This window comes from Tursiops truncatus, chromosome 5 (genome assembly GCF_011762595.2).
Source record: "Tursiops truncatus isolate mTurTru1 chromosome 5, mTurTru1.mat.Y, whole genome shotgun sequence".
Classification (NCBI taxonomy): Eukaryota; Metazoa; Chordata; class Mammalia; order Artiodactyla; family Delphinidae; genus Tursiops; species Tursiops truncatus.
The window spans coordinates 118,117,204-118,141,034 of record NC_047038.1 but is presented as its reverse complement, the minus strand read 5'-3'; the positions used below and the strand labels follow the sequence as shown (position 1 = coordinate 118,141,034).

Sequence of the window (23,831 nt, the reverse complement as noted above, 5' to 3'; positions counted from 1 at the left end):
CCAGGCGTGCGGGCTTCCCCCACCCCCGGCGGCGACCCCACCTCCCGCCCCCGCGGCGTGCGCGCGTGTGTCCGTCTGTCTGTCTTCTCTCTCGACGTCAGTGGGAATTTCCAGCCAGGAAGTGAGAGAGTGAGCGAGAGAGAAAGAGAGAGAAGTGCACCAGCGAGCCGGGGCAGGAAGAGGAGGTTTCGCCACCGGAGCGGCCCGGCGACGCGCCGACAGCTTCCCCTGCTCTTCCCGTCTGTCGGGCCTCTCGCCGCCGCCCTCCGCCAGCGTCCCGCCGCCAGCCTCACTCGAGAGCCCGGGGCAGCCCAGGCCGGAGCCGCCGCGGCCGGGAAGGCGGCGACGCCGTGGTCCCGCAGCCGCGCGCCCGGCGTTACCTCCGCCCGCGCTGCGGCCATGGCGCGGCGCTGACTGGCCCGGCGAGACCGCGCGCCCGCCCGGACCCGATCCGACCCGCTCCGGCTCCGGCCGGCCGCCGCCTCTTCCTTCCTCGGCCCCCAGGCCCGCGCCGCCCCGGAGCGGGAGCCACAGGCGCAAGGAGGCCGAGCGCGGACCCGCCAGCAGGGTAAGCCAGACTCGGGCAAGCGGGGGCCCCGCCGGCGAAGTGCGGCCCGACTCCCGCCACCCACCCGCCCCGCACCCCGTCCGGCCCCGCTCGGACTTCCTCATTCCTGCGCTAACCGCTCGGCTAGACCGGAGGAGGAGGTTGACAGTAGCGGAGAGGCGCATGGGCTCTGCGCGAAGGGGGAAAGGCACCTCCGGACTAAGCACGGGCCGGTCGGCCGGAGGGCCGCGGCTGCCCGCCCGGGCCGTTCTTTCTCCCCCTTCCCTCCGCCGGGCGGGAACGCGGCGCGCAGGGGAACTCGCGCAAACTTATTTTATCCCCATCTCCCCTTCCTCTGCCGGGGGGTCGGGGCTTGAGGGATGAGGGGCGCTTGGGCGCGGAGGAGTGAGGGGAAGGTGGTTGGTGCAGTGCAGAAGCAGATTTTACCTAAGGGCGTTCCACGAAATGAAAGCAGAAGTGCATGTCAGTCCTCTGGGCTGGGAAAGCCCTCCCCAGCTCCCCAAGATTGAACCGGACAGCCTTATTCCTGGTCTCCTACCTCCAGAAGAAACCCCCCACTTCACACACGCACATACACGCACACACACACACACACCCCCCAACCAGGACAGGATATGCTCACCTACTATAGGACCTGTACCTTAGTTTTCAAAAGATAAGGAGGGCCTGGTACTGATCCTACAGGGCCTGCCTGGCGTTTGAGAGCGAAATTACCCACTTAGAACACTTTTTAGACACCCTGATTATGTAAAACAGTTGGACAGCTGTACCATGTGTTGTGCATGACCTCTTAAACAAAAATGATATAAACAAAGCCTATCGTGACATTTTAAAATAATAAATTTAAAAAATATATGAGCTTCCAGATGCATTTTTGATAAAGTAGTCAAAATATCATCTTCTGCTTCTTCAGAACTTGTTGGTAGACGTGCTGTTCTGAGCAGAGAGATGACTGCTGTAGAAAGTGTATCTGGAAATGCAGGGTAGTTTAACCAATAGAGTAAATATTCATATTATGCTCTTCTGGTGTGTAGGTTGAACAGGAATCACATTATCAGGAGTGGTGTGTAAGAGTCAATGGCTACATAAAATTTCTCATTAATTTACTGTAGTAAATTAGGAAATTTGTACGAAGATTGGTTGATTGCTTGGCTTTGATTATCAAGATTTAAGCGGTTTTCATGGACTTTGCTAAGTCGGGTTTTTCAGTATTGCAGGTAACTAAATAACTATATTTAACTTAAAGATTTTGTTATAAAGCCCATAATCTGAGAGAATGACTGTATTACTAAACCATTTAATGGCTCTGGCATAGAAATGTTCTTCTACAGACTGGTGATATTTGGTAAACACTAAAGCTTAGGATCAAGATGTTCAGTGCTTATTTTTCTAGCAAAATACCTCAATTGAATACACCTGAGTAGTTTAAATTGCATTCCTGTTGCTAAAACTTTAAATGGGAATCTGATTAAAATAAAGCCCTCAGCTGAAGCATGCTGTTTTCCTGATTTTAATGTTGTGCTTTCTAGAGATGAATCCTTTTACTGTTTGAGGCACTAAAGAAGTTATGTAAATAACTTAAAGCAGAGTATTTTTTTGAGCTTCTGAACTTGAGAAGACAGGAAATAAAAAGAGATTAATTTATCATGTAATTAAATTGCTAAAGTGAGAAGAGCACGTATGATCAATGGAAACGTGAGCTCTCCTGAACTTACTCATCCACATTGATACCTGCAACTCCTCAAAGCCCTCTGGAGCTTATTTAGATAAAATGTCTTCCTGGGCCACAGCCTACTGGACTGAAATACTGCTTGCCGTGAATAGAAAACCACTTCTAACCTTGTTTGAAAGACTTTTTAAAGAAAGTTCTATATAATCCAATTAGGGATTGGTGGTGATTTGAAAATCTGTTTGTTTTGAACTTTCAATTTTATCTTGTGTTCTGCAGTTGGCATTCACATGGGCTGAGTAAACGCCCGGTTTTCAAACCCCATTAGTAAATACTGGAGTATATGTACAAAAATAGTTGTTCCCCTTTGTAAGCGCTCCTTTGATCTTTGCACTTCCTTCTTCTACCTTTTAAACAGTATCATCTGTAATGACTGACTTGCACTTGGTAAAAGTTCAATTAGTCTGAAATAGACAGAATTTTAGATTTAGAGATCACAGCCCTCACATTTCTCTTGTCACTTTCCTTGGAACAAATTGACACTAGTTGAGAAACTAATATTTACGCAGGCTGTTTTTACCACTGCTTTCAGACTTCCAGATAATTGATGAAGTAAGTGACTACCTGGACTTTCAGGGATTGCTCACTGTGGTAGATGGAAGGTCTTTATAAGGAATTGGCAGCCACAGGAATCTTGGACTATCATTCAATCAGCAAGCCCTTATTTTTTACCTAATTTATGAGAGGTATTCCCCTGTTCAGAAGAGGTGAAAGTTCTGGCTTCTGGGGGAAGTGGTTACTTCATAACCTTCAATAAGTTTGAACTTGGGAGAAATAACAGTAGTTGACATTTTAAAACAATAAATTAAAAAAATGATATCTGCGTTTCTATATAGATTTTTAATAAAGTAGTCAAAATATCTTTTTCTTTTTTAGAACCTATTAGTAGAAGTGCTGTTCTGAGCATAGAAATGACTGCAGCAGAAAATGTATCTGGAAATGCAGAGTAGTTTAACCAATAAGAATAGATATTCAGGTTATGCTCTTCTAGTCTACAGATTGAACAGCAATCACATTAACAGGAGTGGATATATAGGAATCAATGGCTATGCAAAATTTCTCATTAATTTCCCTTACTTTTAGTAGGAAGGTTGTTTCGTTTGGCTGATTGGTTTTCTGTTTATAATATGAATCATACAAGGTGGCATGATTGTTTTATGTTTTAAGAAGAGAAGGAGGAGGAGAAGGAACAGAATTTTCGTGCTGGGGGCCACTTTTAGATGTGCTGCTCCTACGTCTACATTTATGTCTGATCAGAGTTAATTGACAGCTGCTTCTTGGTGACCAGCAAACCATACTGAAGCAATTGACCCTGCTTTCTGAGAATGACTTCTCATTTGCTCTCTTGTATCTCCCATAAATACTGAATTCCCCTACAGTGTTCTTGGAGGTGAGCAGGTAAATCATGAGAAGCGTACATACCCCTTTGAGTTGACCCTGTCACTGCTTAGGAGACCTTAAGGGTTTTAAAGATAGAGGCATTCATTCATCTTCAGAGAGGAAAGTTGGGACTTGTGACATAGTTTAGCAAATCAGTTTGGCTCCTTGAGCATTTTTTTTTAATCAAAAAAGATTAATATTTGCAACCAGATAATCTGGTAGAGTTAATAATTAGGGTAATATTACCAAGACACTTATCTTTGCAATATTTCATTAATGAGTATCCAGTGCTTCACTGTTAGATGAAGAAGTAGCATTCTTTTCTCAATGATGACTTTGTTTCATACCTTTGGTCTCTGTTGTTTTAGAGAGGGTTCCTGGGTGCAAATTAATACGCTTTCATATTTTCAGGTGAGGCTGGTAGACCTACCCTTGAATATCAGCTAATAGTTTAGAAACTAAGTTGTGAAATGAAATCTCACTGCTTCACTATAAAAAATTTAAACCCTAACAGTTTTACACAAAAGTGATATAAAGTGTGATTTGTTAAAGAGTATAGACTCTTCAAGAGTGTAGATTATGGATGAAAATATTTGTTAAACTTACAATATTAATCATGAAAATATTGTATTTAAACATTTTATCATCGCATTTTAAAATTTAAAAAGAAATCAATTCATTGTTATTCTTTTATATTTTTTGCAGTAATAGATTTAATTATCAGTAGTACAAGTTTCATCTGCTTTGATTTGTTGTCTGTTTTTGAAATTAGAATAATGAAACGGATGGCTTAATTCCCTATTACAAATTGGCTTATTACTGTTCATTTACATTTTACCATTAGGCCAAAAATCTTATAACCAGCTTTTATTCTGACCCATACTTTTGACAGATATTAATGAATTTAATCTATAGGTGATTTCTTTAAGCTGTGAAAAAAATTCTGGCTGATGGAGCCTGACTGATGCTGCAAGCACTGCTTTGTAATCCAAAGATTGTTAAAGCCTATCTAAATGAATCAATCAAAAAGTAAAACCAAAATATTTTATGACATCCGGAATAAAATACTTATGACCTATAAAAAATTGGGGGGAAAAGGTTATAGCTGGAAAACCTCAGGAACCAGCAGGCAACATTTACTATACTTTCTGCCTTCATACTGTAATGATTTTGCAACACTGTAAAACCTGGGGCCTCATCACAAGAGGGTTTTGTTCATTATTTCTCATTTGTAGCATTTTCAGAAAATTTTCCTTGGAACTCTGAATCTAACCATTTATTCTCTGTGGACACAATTTATGAAATGAAATATACCATCTACACTAGAAAAAGGTACAATGCCAACACTCCCAGGCCTGGTATTATACCTTCAGGGAGAGTCAGAACCATTTTACTGAAAACGCCTAACTTCAGTCCACTCAGCTTTGGACTTAATTAATTCTGGTTCTGACCCTGACCTCTCTTCAAATCACTTAACAAACACACATTCAAGTTTTAAAAATTAATTTTAAAAGTTGTTAACAAATACATATATGTATAATCATTTTTGTTGTTGCCAACAAACTGAGGAAGAAAATAAATGTTTACTTATATAACAAGTACATTGTAAAGCTGTCATTGTTGAAAAGTAACCTGAAAAGTGAATAGCAGCAGTGTTTGTTAGTTAGAATAATAAAATAATCCAAGTACTCTGCATATAGCTTCCCTGTGAGAAGATTTGGAGAGAACAGATAAATTTTGCTGTGTTCCATTACATAATCAGCTCAGTCTATAGCTTCTGGGCATAAACGAAAACACAGAGCTCTAATGTTGTCCCAGTCTTCACTGTGTGAATCAAAAAATGTATGGACCATTCAAACATTTCATACTGGAAAATAAAGCTTTGGATTTTTCTTAGATTTAAGCCTTTTGATATATGAGGCTCACTAGCATTTGTACATGAGATTTTCTTTTTTTGCTAACTTGAATTAAAAAACTACAAAACCTACATAAAGTTAAGCACACCTCTATAGGGAGAGCTTAATTAACATTAAATAAATAACTTGATTGCTATAATGAATTTTGTTTGTCAAAATAGTTATTTTACAAAATTATCATTTTTATTATTTATTGTGTGGTTTTACTAAACATATCACAGTATATTTCAGTGTCAGGGCATACGTATCCTTCATTTTTATCTCCAGAAATCAATTCTAATAATATTAAGCTTGAAAAAAGAAAAATTAAAAGTGATGACAAATTCCTTAATCAATCTACCTCTTCATCGGTTCTGGGTTCAAGCCTGCAATTCATTTAAATAGTGAAAATAAATTGCTTAATTGTCCTAGAAAATATGCCTTCCAAGACAAGAATTTTAGGAATGGAGAGAATGACTATTTTTTTTTTTTTTTAGTGTTTTAACATGAATCCCTGACTTATGTTTTATTGATGTTTGAAGAACTTTATCTACCAGTTCTTAACTTAGGTATAGGTTTATTTTCTAAGATATAACCATTTATTGGTGTTTGATCATTAAGACTTGATTTATAAAGTATATTTTTCTTTTAAATGGGGGCTAGGTGTGGTTGTGAGGTCAGAGGAAAAGAATCCCTAAAAAGTTACAGCATCTAGTATAATGCTCTCTGAATAATATAAGCACCTGTATGATTTATAAAGTTACAGACAATGTAGAAGGATGGAAGGAGTATGAATGGCTGTTCATATAGAGGACATTTAAAGTAGAAAGGAAGAAACATGAAGGTAAAGAATAAAAGTTAAAGTTAATGTTGAAAACTGTGGCCAAAACAAAGGATAATGAAAGTATAGATAAAGTTTTAGTGGAGAGTTCTCTATAAAATCAGATCTTGAACTTTATTTTTGACTTAAATGTGGAAAAGAAAAATAATCTAGAAAGTAAATCAGAATTCCAGAGAAAAGGATAAATTCTGTATATCATGGATGAGAAGAGGAGGGTCATAATGAAAAGAGTGAGAGGTTGTCCTTGAATAGAACTGTTTTGTAGACATTTCACTGTGGCTTATCCTACTTTTTCTTTTTTTTAACTTTTTATCTTTTTAAAAAAATTAATTAATTTATTTATTTATTTTGGCTGTGTTGGGTCTTCATTTCTGTGCGAGGGCTTTCTCTGGTTGCAGCGAGCGGGGGCTACTCTTCATCGCGGTGCGCGGGCCTCTCACTGTCGCAGGCTCTCCTGTTGCGGAGCACAAGTTCCAGACGCGCAGGCTTAGTAGCTGTGGCCCACGGGCCCAGCTGCTCAGCAGCATGTGGGATCTTCCCAGACCAGGGCTCGAACCCGTGTCCCCTGCATTGGCAGGCAGATTCTCAACCACTGTGCCACCAGGGAAGCCCTATCCTACTTTTGATTAATTGAAATCAATAGTCATTTCCCCCACATTTTTAAGTCAGTTGTGTTAAGCAGACCTCAGTACACTTGGGAAATTATAAAATCAAAAGCGTGGTATCTGATAACAGTTAAATACACTTCCTTGCGCTCTTGCTATATCATAGCATTTATTTGATATAATGTCTTTATGGTTTCTCCATGTGTTTACCCAGTTTCCCGTTTTAGGCATTTAACTAAATTTAACAAGCACACCTTGGAAGATTTTAATACTTCCTATTTTAAAACATTGCCTTAACAGTCATTTACTTTGAAGTGCTTTTTTATGATGGGCAGGGAAAGTATCCTATTTCTCTTGAAAAGTCTAACATAATAGCCAAATAGGAATTAATCCAAGTTGAAATAGATGGATGACTGGAGAGGGGGGGCAGTTTTGCTGTACGTACTAAATATGTGTTAAACTGAAAACAATAATTTTATTGCTGAGACACTTAAGTATCATTACATGGATGTCCCCGTCAGTATGCCAATATCAAATTTATCATCATTCCCACCCACCAAATTGCTCCTCCCAGCACATTTAGGGGATACAGTTGTTAGCCCACTGTGGTCCATTCAGTAGGTTTCCCATGCCAGAAATCTAGAAACCCATTCTTCATGCATACTCACTTGTTTCCTCCAGTCCATCACCAAATTCTATCAATTCAGCCTCCTCTCATCTCCAGCATTCATCCCCCTCTCATCTCCAGCATTCATCCCTTCCTCACTGAATTTCCAGCTTTCATGTTTTTCATTTGCTCCTGATGCATAATCTCCTGCTTCTATTCCATCCTTCATTCCAGCATAAAAGTCAGCTTTCTGAAGTGAAGATCTGCTCATATCACGATCTTTATATTTCTGAAATGTCTCCATTGTCGTTACAAGCTGATTCTTGCACACCTCACCCCCACCCTTGCTCCTCACCCATCCCCTATTTCTCAAGTCATCCATATCAATTTTCAGTTCCTATCTGCCCTATTTTCTCACTTTGAATGCCTCTGCATATGCATTCCCTGTGTGAGGAGTGTGCTCTCCTTCCTAGCCATTGTGCTGACTACTCAGCCTTCAGGCATGGTGTACACATCACCATTTCTCTGTCCCTCCTCTATCCATTCTCCCTGACCTCCCCATAAAGATTTATGCGCTCCCAGTCCATGGGCTCTTGACTTCTTATGCTTTCTAGACAGAAAATATCTTGAGGGGAGGAATTTTATCTTACTTTTTATCAGCACAGCACCCAGTAAGTTTGCCAAATGAATAAGTAAATAACTAGACAAAATATTGATAGACTGCTATTGATTAAGCTGTGTGACTCTGGGCAAGTTAATTAACTTCTCTGGGTCTCATTTTCTCTCTTAAAAAAAATGAGACAGACTAAATGAGCATCTCCCTCTAAAATTATTTGTTTCTTTGATATAATAGTGTTATTTGGAAGACTCCAGATTTTCTTGCCATGTTGAGATAGGTCAACTTAAGGAAAATTCATGTAAGAAAGTACAAAGACAGTTCTTGATTATCAATATGATAAGATGAGGAACTGTCCATTTCTGGATTATGAGTTATCATTTATGGTCCCAGTCTAGCTTCTTTCTGACGTCAGGTGTTTCTGGGGTTGCATCTTTTCATAATTAATTATTCTCTACTATGAACTCATGTTCATACCTCCGAAGCAATTTAAGGCACACATGATACAGAAATTGAATATAAAATTCAGTATTTTGATTGTAAATTGCTTCAAGGTCTCACTGATTATAACTATATTTGGAGGAAGAAGATAGGGAAGTGGTAGTCTTATGAGCTGAATCCTCATCTGTCATAGCAAGAACACAATGTCTAAATTGATCAATTAAGAAAAAAGATATAAACATAGTATTTAAGGATATGAAAAGAACCCCCAGGAAAACCAAAAAGAGAAAGTTAAGAGTGTTAAAAAGTTGATCACTCGGAAAAGCAGGATTGGAGTTGGGAGGTGGTGTGGGGAACCTTTGCTTTTTATATAAGCTGTTCTACTTTTGCATAGTAGGATTTTTTTTTAACTGTTAATTTATTTGAATACATGTTGAGTCCTTCCTATGTGCCAGGTTCTAGACACTGGGAATACAGTGCTGAACAAGACAGAAATCCACAATTTCATGGAGCTTATTAGATCATTTAATGTTTTCAGTTTAAAATATTTTTTTCTTATATTAGCCTTTTTAAAATTGAAGAATCACATAACCAAAAAAGGACACAAATCGTGAGATTATGGCTTTAATGAATTATCTCAAAGTGAACACACTTAACATTAAATAGAACGTAACCAGCACACCAAAAGCCCCCTTTCTGCCCCTTCTTAGTCAAGATTCCTACCCTTCAGTCTCATTTAAAAGGTTTCACTAATGACTCTTGGATTACGTAAATGTTGGTTCCGTGACTCATATTTGTCCGCGTAACAATCAAGAGTTGACTGAATGAATTCATTACTTCAAGGTGCTAATAATGAGCTTTACACAAGTAAGCACTAACTCTCCTATTGTTAAAAGCCCTAAGGGCAGCTTATCTCAGATTTTCCTCACCGAACAAAATATGTAAGTGAAAATATTTAAAAATTAAATTTTGACATTAATTTGTCATTTATGAGTTTGAGTAGATATTTTGCTTATTGCCGAGCAGTTAAGATCAGTGACAAAGAGACACGGGAGAAAGAAGTATTCAGACCTTACCAGACATAGAGGAGAGGGTGGTTCACCCTTTTTCCTTCTCACTTTATATTGGGTTGGCCAAAAGGTTCATTCGTTTTTTTCTGTAAGATGGCTCTAGTAGCACTTAGTTATCTTTATTTTCATTTGAAACCATTTTGTTAGATTGTATGTGACAGCTGTCATATCAGCGTGCATGTAAAAAAAGACATCAAAATTGGTGACTTTTTTTTAAAATTTATTTATTTTTGGCTGCATTGCGTCTTCGTTGCTGCGCGCGGGCTTCTCATTGTGGTGGCTTCTCTTGTTGTGGAGCACAGGCTCTAGAACACAGGCTCAGCAGTTGTGGCACACGGGCTTAGTTGCTCCACTGCATGTGGGATCTTCCCAGACCAGGGCTCGAACCCGTGTACCCTGTATTGGCAGGCGGATTCTTAACCACTGCGCCTCCAAGGAAGCCCCAAATTGGTGAATTTTTGTGTAGCCATTTTAATATTGAAGATGGAAAGAAAAAAGCAACATTTTCGGCCTGTTATGCTTTATTATTTCAAGAAAGGTAAAAATGCAATTGAAACAAAAAAAAGATTCGTGAAGTATTTGGAGAAGGTGCTGTGACTGATCGAACATGTCAAAAGTGGTTTGCGAAGTTTCGTGCTGGACAATGCTCTGTGGTCGGGTAGACCAGTTGAAGTTGATAGCGATCAAATCGAGACATTAATCGAGAACAATCAACGTTATACCACGCGGAAGATAGCTGACCTACTCAAAATATCCAAATCAAGTGTTGAAAATCATTTGCACCAGCTTGGTTATGTTAATCGCTTTGATGTTTGGGTTCCACGTAAGGTAAGTGGAAAAAAACCTCTTGACCATATTTCCGCATGCGATTCTCTTCTTAAACGTAATGAAAACGTTCCATTTTTAAAACAAATTGTGATGGGCGATGACAAGTCTATACTGTACAATAATGTGGAATGGAAGAGATCGTGGGGCAAATGAAATGAACACCACCAACCACACCAAAGGCAGGTCTTCATCCAGAGAAGGTGAAGTTGTGTATGTGGTGGGATTGGAAGGGAGTCCTCTATTATGAGCCCCTTCTGGAAAACCAAACGATTAATTCCAACAAGTACTGCTCCCAGTTAGACCAACTGAAAGCAGCACTTGACAAAAAGCATCTGGAATTAGTCAACAGAAAACACACAATCTTCCATCAGGATAACGCAAGACTGCATGTTTCTTTGATGACCAGGCAAAAACTGTTACAGCGTGGCCGGGAAGTTCTGATTCATCGCCGTATTCACCAGACATTACACCTTCGGATTTCCATTTATTTCGGTCTTTACAAAATTCTCTTAATGGAAAAAATTTCAATTCCCTGGAAGACTGTAAAAGGCACAGGATCAGTTCTTTGCTCAAAAAGAGAAAAAGTTTTGGGAAGATGGAATTATGAAGCTGCCTGAAAAATGACAGAAGATAATGGAACAAAAGGGTGAATACATTGCTTGGTAAAGTTCTTGGTGCAAATGAAAAATGTGTCTTATTTTACTTAAAAACCGAAGGCACTTTTTGGCCAACCCAATACATTGGCATCTGCATATATTGAAGGGTTTATCTATAGGCATGGTCATTGTGAAAAGGCCTTCATATCTAGATTAAGGACTGAACGGTCCTCTGTATAAGGCCTAATTTTGATGCTTGCAAATTATTATTTATGTGTGTGTGTAATCGGAAGCTTGTTGTGATTCTTTCTTAAAGGAAACCATTTTCTCCCTCCAGGCCAGTTGTCACCACATACGTAGAACCAAGTATTGCTGGTCCACATGATGAATCCTTTTCTCTTAAAACATAAAGGATATATTTTTATTGATATTGTAGAATTAGTAAAAATGAAAATCCATACTAAAGTCATCATATTCAGATTTAAGAGAATGTGATCAGTTTCTCTATGTTTGATCAAAAGAATATTAATCTCTTGGGAAATCCCTGCTGTCCAGTAGTTAGGGCTCCGCGCTTCCATTGCAAGGGGCACGGGTTTGATCCCTGGTGGGGGAACTAAGATCCTGCATGCCATGCAGCACGGCCAAAAAAAAAAAAAAAAAAAGGAATATTAATCTCTAATTCATAATCCACAAGGTCTCCTCCTCCTCAATCTGAAAATACAAATACTCCAAATTGGTCCTCAAGACAAAGGTCAGACATGAAATTAAAATTTGGTCATACTCTTTTTTTATTACGACTTTATTTTTTTAGAGCAGTTTAAGGTTCACAGCAAAATTGAGGGGAAAGTACAGAGATTTACCGTATACTCCCTCCCCGACACATGCATAGTCTCCCCCGTTATCAGTGTTCCCCGACCACAACAGTGTGTTTGCTGCAGTGGATGAACTGACATTGACACATCATAATCACCCAAAATCCAGAGTTTACACTGCAGTTCATTCTTGGTGGTGTGCATTCTGTGGGTTTAGACAAATGTATAATTACATGTATCCATCGTTATGGTTATCATACAAGAGTATATTTAACTGCCCTAAAAGGCCTCTGTGCTGTGCGTATTCATACATCCTCCCCCACCATCGTACTCTAGTTTTAGGGAGGAAGAAATCTGTAGAAGTAGAAATGTGGAAGCAAAAAGTTCAGAACAAGGTCCAGTAAGTCAAATCCCTTTTGAATGCCACCTTAGTGAAAGACCTCAAACTTTGAGTAGGTGTATTGAATTGGTTTTTATATGGAAATGGAAGGCAGCAATCTCCCCACGAGTGACATCAGTTCTAACATGTAAAGGTTTAGCCAATTTACTATAAATCTTTAGAGAACTTTTATAGATATGCAAATTTATATTCACCAGATTTTATCCTGCTGTAGTGTAAACAAAAAGAAATGTTACTTAGAATGGAATCTGCCATTTGATATACATGACAATTATAATATGGTTAGAAAATGTCCAAAATATTTTTTGATCCTATAAATTTCAGTCATCTGTGATTAAGAAAACACCACAGGCAAAGATTTGTTTCTTATAGAAAGCATTAGAATGCATCCTAATCACTTCTCTTAAAAAATCTTTGCCCCCCATGGTTACAATGGACAAGGTACAGCAAGAATTTAGATGCTTCTTTCATACAGGGTAATGAAGTTATATTTACTATGTTTGTTGATTCTAAGAGGCACACACCCAGTTTAACACATGACTTAATCATATATGTTTGAGGATTTTCTAGGTATCTTTCTAGTCTTGGTTTTTAATTTCATTGTGTTTGGATAATATATTTTATATGTTTTCACTTCTTTGAAATTTATTGAGACTTGTTTTGTGGTCCAACATATAGTCTATCTTGATGAGTGTTCCATGTGCACTTGAAAAGAATGTGTAGTCTGCAATCACTGGTGGAATGTTCTGTATATGCACTTAGGTTAATTTGGCTGATGGTGTTGTTCCTTAATTTTCTGTGAAAATTACTGATGTTCTCTTGATTTGCTTTTATCAGTTATGGAGAGAAGAGTGTTAAAAGTCTTAACTATAGTTGTGGCTATTTCTGCTTCCTTTAGTTCTGCCACTTTTTACTTCATGCATCTTGAAGCTCTGTTAACATATACATACACATTACGATCATTATTTCTCCATGATGATTTGACCCTTCATTCTTATGAAATGTTCCCGTTTGTCCCTGGTAATCGTTCTTCTCTTGAAGTGTACTGTATATGATATTTTAGTATAGCCTGCTTTCTTATATTTAGTATTTCCATGGTGTAACTGGTATAACTTCCCATCTTTATACTTTGAGGCTATCTCAGTCTTTAATATTAAAGTGTAATTCTCATGAAAAGCATATACCTGAGTCTTGCTTTTGTGTCCAGTCTGACCATCTCTACTTTTTTATAGGTGACTTTAGTCTATTTCTATTTCATGTAATTATTGATATGGTTGGGTTTAAGCCTACTATCTTGGTAATTGTTATCCATTTGTGCCCTCTGTTCTTTATTCATTTTTTCCTCCTTTCCTGCCATCTGTTGAATAAACCAAGTTTACTTTTTAAATTCCATTTTATGTCCTTCGTCGGCTACTTTTTTAAGTGGTTGCTCTAGGGATTATAATATGCATCCTTGAGTCTACCATGAATTAATACCGTAACATGTCATATATAGTGTGAGAATTCGATAGTGTTTTACTTCCATTTGTCCTCTTCCCTTCCTCTGTGTTGTTATCGTTATACAGTTTACTTCTGCATAGGTTATAAACCCCAAAATTTATTGTAATGTTTCTCTTGAATAACAAACAAGAAAAAAGTCTTATACTTACCCACATATTCATCACCTCTGGTGTTTATTATTCTTCCATGTAGGTCCAAGTTTCTATCTAGTATCATTTCCCTTCAGCATGGAGAACTTTCTTTAACATATCTTTTAGCAGACCTGCTGACTACACATTCTCTCAGCTCTTGTCTATTTGAAAAATGTCCATTTCACTTTTTATTTTTAAAGGATATTTTTGCTGAATATAGAATTGTTCACTGATTCAGTTTTTTCCATTCAGCACTTGCATCATTGTTTCTGATGAGAAGTCAGCTATCATACTTATCATTGTTTCCCCTTGTCCCTGGGTGCTTTTAGGATTTTTTTCTTTTTCTTATTAGTTTTTCACAGTATGGCTGTAATATGGCTAACTGTGGTTTTGTTTGTGTTTATCCAGCATGGGGTTCTTTGAGATTCTTGGGTCATGGGTTGATTTTTTTTTTTAATCAAGTTTCGAAAATTCTCCACCATTATTTCTTCAAATATTTTTTCTCTCTTCTCCCTCTTTCTGGGATTCTAAATTATACATGTGTTAAGACCACTTCATGTTGTCTCATAAGTCACTGAAGGTGTCTTAATTTCTTTATGCCTTTTTTCTCTGTGCTTCACTTGAATAGTTTTTATTGGCCATTATTCAAGTTTATTGATCCTTTCTTCCCCATTGCTCAATATGTTAATAAGTACACCTAGTGAAATTTCATTTCAGTCTAGAATTTTCCATTGGTTATTTTTCTTTTTTAATAGTTTTCTTTTCTCTGCTGAGATCTCCTATCTGTTTATCCCTTATATCCATATTTCCTTTTACATTCGTGAACATGTTACTATTGGCAGTTTTAAAGGTACTGGCTGCTCATTTCATCATTTGTGTCATATTTCTTCTTCTGAGTCACATTTTTCTACTTCTTTGCGTGTTTTGTCATTTTGTGTTGCACATTGTGGATACCCCATTGTAGAGAGTATGGATCTTTGTTTTCTGTTAAAGACTGTTGAATTTTGTGGTAACGGGCAATAAATTTATTGGTGGATCACCTGGTTTTATTAAGATGAGTTTAGAGTAGCCCTTATTCTAGGGTATATCCTTTACTCCCATTGCATGGTCTTCTGAGGTCACAACTGAATGTTAAGATTGTTAAGTGACGTCTCTTCACCCTAGATGATTAGAACTTCAGTGTCTCTCAGAAGTTCCGGGAACTTCTGGAATCTCAGTTCAGCTTATCATTGTTCCCCCTTGTCCCTGGATCTGGATCCCCAGCAGCTATTTTCTAGTAGGCTCTGCAGAATCTTGTCCTGCACTAGCACAGTTTTATATTTGGCCAGTGCCCAGAAGTGACCCCTCTGAAGATTTATGAGCCTCTTTCTCTGTGTATCTCTCCTTTCTGATACTCTCCCCTGTGAGATTGCTGCTCTCTATTTGGGCTCTACGTCCTTGTGTCATAGTTTGGAACGTGCCCTCAGTCAAAAAGTGAGTTTGGAACACACCTCAAGTATTTCCATTCTCTTATGGTATACAGCCTTATACTGTCTCTTGTCCAGTGTCTTAAATTATTGCTTCAAGTATTTTGTATAGCTTTACATTTGAGTATGGCAATGGGGCAAGTTCAATAATTGTTAGTGTCATGACTGAAACCAAAAGTCCACATTTGAACAAATCTGGAATTGCACTGTTTCTTACCATTAATGCAAAGGTAATTTTTTTAAAGTACTTATTTACTAATTTCGCGATTCAAAGAAGTAAAACTCTATTATATTTAGGCATCTATATCCAGTTAAAAAGATGATAAATATATAAAGTTAAATTGCAGTAGAATAGTATGTTGTTCAGTGTGCAGTCATCGATACACAGAAGTATTATAGCCCTTATGTGGACTATAAAGCTGCAGGTTACAGAGGAAATATAGGGTTTCTTGGCAAATGTTGGATTTCAGTAGAGGCTTGAGGACTGGGTAATATTTAAGTAGGAAAGGTGGCATTTTAGGATGCAGGGCATACTGTGAACAAATACACAAGATGCAAATGAGCAAGGCATTTTTGAATGATCAGTCTGCCTGTTGTAGAAGGTTTTGGTTAGGATGTAGTATTAGGACATAGTGGAAAGCCCTCAACCACTCAGCATATTATATGATAAGCATCACCTATTACGCATTAAGAGCCTATTAAGGTGATGCTTATAGTACAATATGGTGAACGGTTGAGGGCTTTCGACTTGGTCTTGTAAGTAATGTGGCAATAATGTGAAAGAGGCTTAAGGAAGAAGAAATACCACAGTAAAGGAGAACAGTATGGAGGCTATCATTGTTATTCAGAGGTAAGGCAATGAATGTTTAACTAGGGTGTAACAGTGAAAGGAAAGTACAAAGGAGGGGCAGATACAAGAAATAATACAAAGAAAAAAATCAACAGAAATTGATTATTGACTGGATGGGTGTGAAATAAGCAGAGGGAAAAGGAGAAAATGTTGAAGTTTTGGCTCTGAGTACAGGAGAGAATGATATATTGGCAAAACCTGGAAAGTCAGGAATGGGGCCCATTGCCATAGGAGTGATGAATTTGGTGTTAGATAGTAGGGAGTTGAAAGGATTAAAAACATTATTGTTTTATAATGGTATCACTGCTTAAAGCTAGCAGCAATTCATTAATATTTATATTTTGAAGGTTTTAACAGTGCTAATTTTATTTCTGTTTATACCATGGTGGTTTTGCCTCTTGTCCTTCTTTCTTTTGTTCCGCTGGAAACTGAATAGGCCAATAAAGTAAAAATGAGTACAAAGAGTGTTCTAAATAGGACCCTAACAAAGAAAGTGTAATTATTGAATCACCAAGATGTCTAACACATTCCCCACATACCTGTCATTTCCCATGACACTTACCGTGTTGCATTGTTTTTGCCTGTCTTCCTACTTACTAAACTGTTGCATTAGTTAGCTTTTGGCTACATAAAAAAATCACCACAAAGCTAACTAAGAAACAAACATTTGTTATTTCTCCCAGTTGGGGAGGCTGTCTAGGTCATCTGGTCTCGCCTGGCTCTGGGGATCTCTGAAGTCTTTCGGCTGCTTAGCTGGTGCTGTGTGGTCCAGGGGACCCTCTGCTAGGACTTCCCCTCACTGTACCATGTGGCCTCTCATCCTCCAGTGGGCTGGCCCAGGCTTATTCACATGGCAGCTGTGTTCCAAGAGAACAGAATGGTTGGTCATTGCAAGGCCTCTTGAAGTCTGCATTTAAAACTCACCCTTCTACCTCACTGTGTTGGTCAGAGTAAGTTACAGCCCTGCCGAGATTCAAGGGATGGAGAAATAGATTTTTCCTCTTGTCAGGTGGAGTTGCAAAGAATTTTTGGCCATTGCTTTCAGTCTGCCACAACTGTTAGCTCTGTGAGTACAGGTACTGCTTCACTCTTGTGTACTTTGGTATCTTTGGTAACTGACACATAGTAGTTTCAATATTTTTTTTAATGAATGACTAAATTAATGAAAGCATTCAAGGAGCATTTCAATATACCTTAATTTTAAATATGTACTACGTACTTTTATCATACCATTAGTGAGTGTGGTGTTTTCTGTGGGCAGCTTTCAGAGAGAATCTCTTTATTCTCTTTCTATCCTTTGAAGTTGATCAACGGAGACATCTAAAACAAAACAAAACAAAAAGCAACTACCACTTGCATTAACATTGTTTCGTATTTTTAACTTCACATTTGGTTCTCAGGAAGGACTCCCTTAAGTTTTGTGTACTGTCACAGTGCTGTTCTGCTTTTCAGGGTGTGCTATGGGTAGACTACCTCCAGCCTGAACATTCAGGAGACCTAGAGCAAAGATGCTGTATTAAAATAAAGTTGTGAGTCCAGAAGGAAAATCAATTCTGCCTCTTAGACAAGTGATATTCAAATCATAGTCCGTGGAGTCAGAGCAGCCAGCATTACTCTTATCAACCTGAGCGAATGGCTTCTTCTCTCTAAACCTCAGTGTTCTCAGGAATATTGTGAGAATTAACTGAAATATATGAAGCACTATCTCTAATTCCTTACTCATGGGAGGTAGTCAGTAAAGTTTAGTTCTTTCTCCATGTGAACCAGCATACTATCATGACACTGTGGCATGCAACTGGGTTTCTCATCCTTGGCACTAATGACATTTGGGGTCGGATATTTCTTTACTGTGAGGGGCCATCCTGTGCATTACAGGATGTTTAGCAGCATTTCTGTTCTCTACGCAGTAGATGCCAGTAGGACCACCTGCGGGTTGTGACAGATGAAAATGTCTCCAGACATTGCCAAATGTCCCTGGAGGCAAAATGCAAACATTTTATTCAGCAGTGATAAGGGTTAGGATAGGGAGGGAATGTGGCAGTGTATCAGTAAATGTGTAGGACGGGGAAGAGAAATACTTGATTCTTCTCAGAGTGCCTACACTCTTACTGCCTATTTTTCCCGTAATTTATTATAAACATAATGTTTGGAAGAAAAATACTTGATTCTTCTCAGAGTGCCTATACTCTTACTGCCTATTATTCCCGTAATTTATTATAAACATAATGTTTGGAAGAAAAATACTTGATTCTTCTCAGAGTGCCTACACTCTTACTGCCTATTATTCCCGTAATTTATTATAAACATAATGTTTACGGTGCTACCTAATAAAATGGCTAACATTTGCTATGTATCCCTAACTGTGCTAGTAAGCTTTGCATGCCGTAATAGTTGAATGTTGTTAGATTGGTATTCCATTGTAAACAGGGACCTTATCTTATACCAGCTCCAAGCACAATGCATTTGTACTTATTAGGTAGCTATTCTATGTGTTAATTGGTCATATTGTACCCAACTCAAAAAATAGGGAGCTGAGGGCTTCCCTGGTGGCGCAGTGGTTGGGAGTCCGCCTGCCGATGCAGGGGACACGGGTTCGTGACCCGGTCCGGGAGGATCCCACATGCCGCGGAGCGGCTGGGCCCGTGAGCCATGGCCGCTGAGCCTGAGCGTCCGGACCCTGTGCTCCGCAACGGGAGAGGCCACAGCACTGAGAGGCCCGCGTACCAAAAAAAAAAAAAAAAAAAATAGGGAGCTGAAAATGGATGGAGGAGTGGAAAAACATAGAAAATGAGTCATGGTAGGACACAAATATTCATTCTTTTTCAAAAACTTTAAAAAATCAGCTCTTCTGAGAAAAGTAACTAAATCACCATTAACTTTACTTTTCTTTCATCACTAAGTCAGTATATCATCAGAAAGATGTAAATAAATAGCCACTTTAACGTTAATTTTTTTTCTATTTATTACGAAGAGGATTCCAGTAGTGCTTAGAAGTTTTTGATTCATTCATACTTTATGTTTTCTTCACTGTATATCATTAACCGTTAAAGATGTCAGAGTTAAAATTTAAATTCAGGACAGTGTTTGATTTTCTCTTTTTTTTCTATTAAAAAATATATTTCCAATTACATAATTAAGTTAGAAAATTAAAACAGAAATTTATAACTTAGGGAGTAAAAGTCCCTGTGTTACTATATATGGATGTGAATTATTATTTTTAGCAGTTACATAACATATAACTATGAATGTAGCATAATTATAATTAAATAATCTCCTATCAAAGGACTTTTAGACTCTTTCCAGTTTTTTGCTGCAGTGAATATTCTTGTACTTATTTTTTTGCACACTTGCTCATGTAATTCTTTAGTACAAATTCCTGGAAGTGGAATTGCAGAGTCAATAGACACTCTTTATTTGAATGTTTTATATTATATGTAGTACACATACAATGTTTCACATATGTAGTACATAAACCTTACAGCATGTTTCCTCCAAAAAATTCCTCTGTGGAAAGAAACTCCAGTATATTCTTTCTCTTTATTATCCAACAGAGAGATGGTAATAAGTCACTCTTTTTCTTGTAATTTCATCCAAGATGAGGTACTAAAATTACACCTAAGTGATGTCCATTGTGGCTGAAAATAAAGTTGAAAATGGAGACACTTGATCTCTCTGATTCCCAACTCTATTCTCTAGATGGTACCTAAAATTCTGTTTTTCAAACTGCAGGTCGTGACCCATTAGTGGCTCATGAAATCATTTTAATGGATTTTAATGGTAGTTGTTTTTTTTAATGAAATCTAATAGAATATATTTTCTTACAGTGGGCCCTGATCAAAAAGTGTGAATATATCTGATCCTAGAAAATTTCCCCAGTTACAAGGAGGGGAGCGCCACCAATTCTACCCTTAATCGTCCAACCCTGTGGCCTTGGTTTTGCTGCCCTCACTAAGAACCACTTATGCTGGCCTTTGATGTCAGTGGTGGAATTGTCACAGACGTGTGGAAAATAATCCATTAGGCGTTTCATGCAGAACTCATCATATATTCAGAACTTAGCCAGTTACAACATTATGTCTTTCATGTGAGAAATACAAACAATTCGCTCAGGGAGATATTTTAGTTATTGCTAGCTAGCTGTATGAATTTTCATGGTGTGAACATTTTTCTGGAAGCCTCACTGTTGGGGGAGAGAGATGGCAGAGCTTAGGCCCATCTTCTCACCAGTCAACCCAGTGTCTCCCGTTCTGTTTCAAGGTCCTTCCTCAAAAGCACAGAACTGTGTGCAAAGGGAAAGTGAGGGGAAGGGCTGGGGGAGCAAGGGGGCAGTAGAGGCTTTCCCTGGTCTTTCCTAATCCTTCAGTTCCAAAGGCTTAGTTGGTATTTCAAAATTTTGAAATAAAACCTGCTCTTACAATTAATGCAAATATTATGGTGATTCATCCTTTCCAAATAATTCTTGGTTTCGTTTGACATTTTATTTTTAAATCATGAATTAACATTGACATCACTCTCAGCCTGCTGTTACCTCAGCTCTTCACGGTGAACTCTGTCTCACAGAAGCTGTAAAAGTTCAGATTTTAACCGTCACCCAGTGTCTCTTGGGCTGCTGTTAGGCTTTTAAAACCATGATCTTTGGGCACTCAGTCGTGCATAAATCACGGGGAGGATATTGGAGGGAGGACTGTATTTAATTTGGTGTTTTTTCCTGTGCTTACGATTTAGAGATCTTCATTGAGGTGTGCTGTACAGTGGTGATCATGATAATAACCCTGCATCAGTTCTAATAAAGTAGATTTAGTTGAGTCTTTAAAATTAGGGTCAGGGCCACCTTACATTCAATCAAAGTTCAGGAAACCATCCACAGGTTTAAATATATACATAAAATCAGTGTAATAGAGGTTCTGAACAGGTTCTGTCAGTTTAACAAGTCAGCAGTCTCCCTTTGCCTTTAAAGACTGTGGGCTAAGATTGAGAGGATTCAAATGATCAACCCACATTAAAGGCAAAAAAAAAATGGTCTTAATATTTTTCTTGGAAGCTTTTTGGGCTTCTGTGTTCTAAGAATAAGAATTTTTCACATGGAATGTTGTAACTAGTGTTAACACTGTATTTCAGTGTAACACTATTTACTGGTATCCTTCATATAAGTGAAAATTATGCTAATGATTCTTTAATATGGATATATACTTAAGTCCGTATAAAACTCCAAGTTTACAGAAAGAGTTATGATTTAGGTGATTTGTTCTGTGAATAAGTATTTATTAGCTAACTAACATATTCCGAGCACAACAAAATTCTATTCCTTTCAAAGGTCCATCCCTTATCAAAGTCTTTCATTTGCAGATGAGGAAACAGAGGCCACAGTGGGTTAGTTATATATCCAAAGTCACACACTCAGCAGTGGAAGAACTCTTGAATTTCTAATGATTTAATTCTTCTTCACTAAAAGGTCTGTTTTCCTTTTTTTTTTTAGCTGTTTGTCTTAACTACAGCTGTTTGTAAATCTTCAATCAATAGTTTCTTGTTTTAGACGAATATTTTCTTGCAAATCTGCATGGCATTCTTGTTCTGTAGAACTCAGAGCCGCTCTTTCCCCTTTTGTTGAAATTCAGCACTACTCTGCATTCCACTAGGAGCCCTCCGATGCTCTTTCCCTCCTCCCCAGTCACAGAGGGCACTAGCAGGAGAGGATTTCATTGGAAACCGGAATCCTCTTTGGAGGACTTTGGAATGTTAAATGATATATTCATTAGAGTGAGGGCTAAACTGTTCTAACAAAGAGACCCAACAGTACACCCGGTTAAAGAACACAGTCTTTGATTTCTTTCTCACATCACCATCAGTCTTAGCTGCCATTCATCATCATGTAAGTGCCAGGTCTTCATGCCTAGGTTTTAATCCAGTGGGACAGAGAAGAAACAAAAACACGGAGGAAGGATGTCAAGGGCCTTAAGTCCAGACCTGGAAATGGCACACAATAAATAGTTCTGACATTCCACTGGCAAGCGTTTCTTCTAATGACCATCCCTAACCCCACAGGAGTGTGGGTGGGGTATACTCTGGCTGAGTGTGTTTCCAGTTACAGCTCTATTACTGTGGAAAAGGAGAGAACAGATTTTGGTGGACAGCTAACACTTTGGGACAGGCCCAGACTCAAGTGCCGTTGAATGCTTTATAGACTTCATGAGAAAAAAAGAAAGAGAAAAATTGGCTTCAAATCTTTCAGCTCTGTTTTTTTTTTTATCTTCTAGGTTTTCAGGCAATACGTCTAAACTTTGATCTAAGTAAATTTAACTAGAGTTGTCCTATACATATTTAAAATAATGATAAGGATATTTCTTAAGTAAATCCAAAATGATATGTGATTTTAGATACTGTTTTTATCTGGTCATGTGGCTCTTAATTTTTGTCAAGGCCTCTGGGTAACAGAAGATTGCTAGGGCCTGTGATGTTTTAGTATCTGGCTGGGGTTGAGTAAATCTGAGACTGTAGCCTTGATAATAAGGGCTCTTATTTTTGTGCCTTTTGCTTGCATGTTTAATGTTACAGTGTTTCTGGACCACTCTGACAGAGGAAGTGGCCTGCAGCAGCGGAGTGCTCTAGGGGACAGAGCACGGCACACTGTAGCCGTCCTACCCTGTGCTATGCAAAGCACTGATCAGGCCCTCTCACAGCAAAATGACCCCCTCTGAGCTTCTCAACTCAAGTGGCACGTAGAAAGTGGGGAGATAGTTCTAGGACTATCACAGAATTCATGAAGGGTTGGAAAATAACCTCTACAAAGAGCTAAGTGAATCTTTGAAGTCTAGATGGTGACAAAAAGAAATGGCCTCTAAGAAATCTAATGGCATGATTTTTATACAGAGGATGAAGACTAGTTGTACCAAACTCCAGGACAGTACTGTGAGGTTGACATCAGTGTTGTGGGTTAGATGTGAGTGGTAATTCCTTGATTACGTAATATTTCTACTGTTAGATTTAGATTCCAAAGAGGAACTACACCATATCCCCCTCCTAAGGTCTTTAAAAAAGGGTTATACTTGGTCTTACTGGAATAAAGCAGTTTACTCCTGCATTGTGGAATTTTTAAGGTTCCTTCCAGTTTTACAGTTCAGTTTTGTATTCTTTTGATGTACAGCTCCAGAATGGCAGAAGACGACCCATATTTGGGAGGGCATGAACAAGTAAGTATTTTAATAATCTCACTAATAATTTTTTGTAAATGTATTCATATTTTAAAATATACAGAGGCAACAATAGTAACTATCAGGGAAACTCTAAAAGTGGTAAAAAATTTCTTTTAAATTGTTTTTCCTTTCCCTCTATGTAAGGTCTGAGAGGACATGTCATGTAAAATGAGTAACTTAAACCCTGCTGTCACATATTGTTGCATAAAAGTTATATATGCTTCAGATCAAATGATAACTACTTGTATTAGTTTCTTAGGGCTGCTGTAACAAATTACAACAAACTGGGTAGCTTAAAACAACAGA

At 38.4% G+C, this 23,831-nt stretch overlaps 1 protein-coding gene across 5 annotated transcripts in view; it reads left to right on the top strand.

The window, feature by feature from the left end:
* The first annotated feature begins 434 nt into the window (after nt 1–434).
* NFKB1 (nuclear factor kappa B subunit 1) overlaps nt 435–23,831 on the top strand; it is a 121,999-nt gene continuing 98,602 nt past the window's right edge. For 4 of the 5 annotated variants that reach the window (XM_019926486.3, XM_019926489.3, XM_019926485.3 and 1 more), the window contains exons 1-2: nt 435–568; nt 23,477–23,522. In XM_019926486.3, coding sequence (XP_019782045.1) covers nt 23,484–23,522 — 39 coding nt within the window. In that variant the 5' untranslated portion in view covers nt 435–568; nt 23,477–23,483. The remainder of the gene's footprint in view (nt 569–23,476; nt 23,523–23,831) is intronic. The other variant, XM_073805559.1, reaches the window with a different exon arrangement.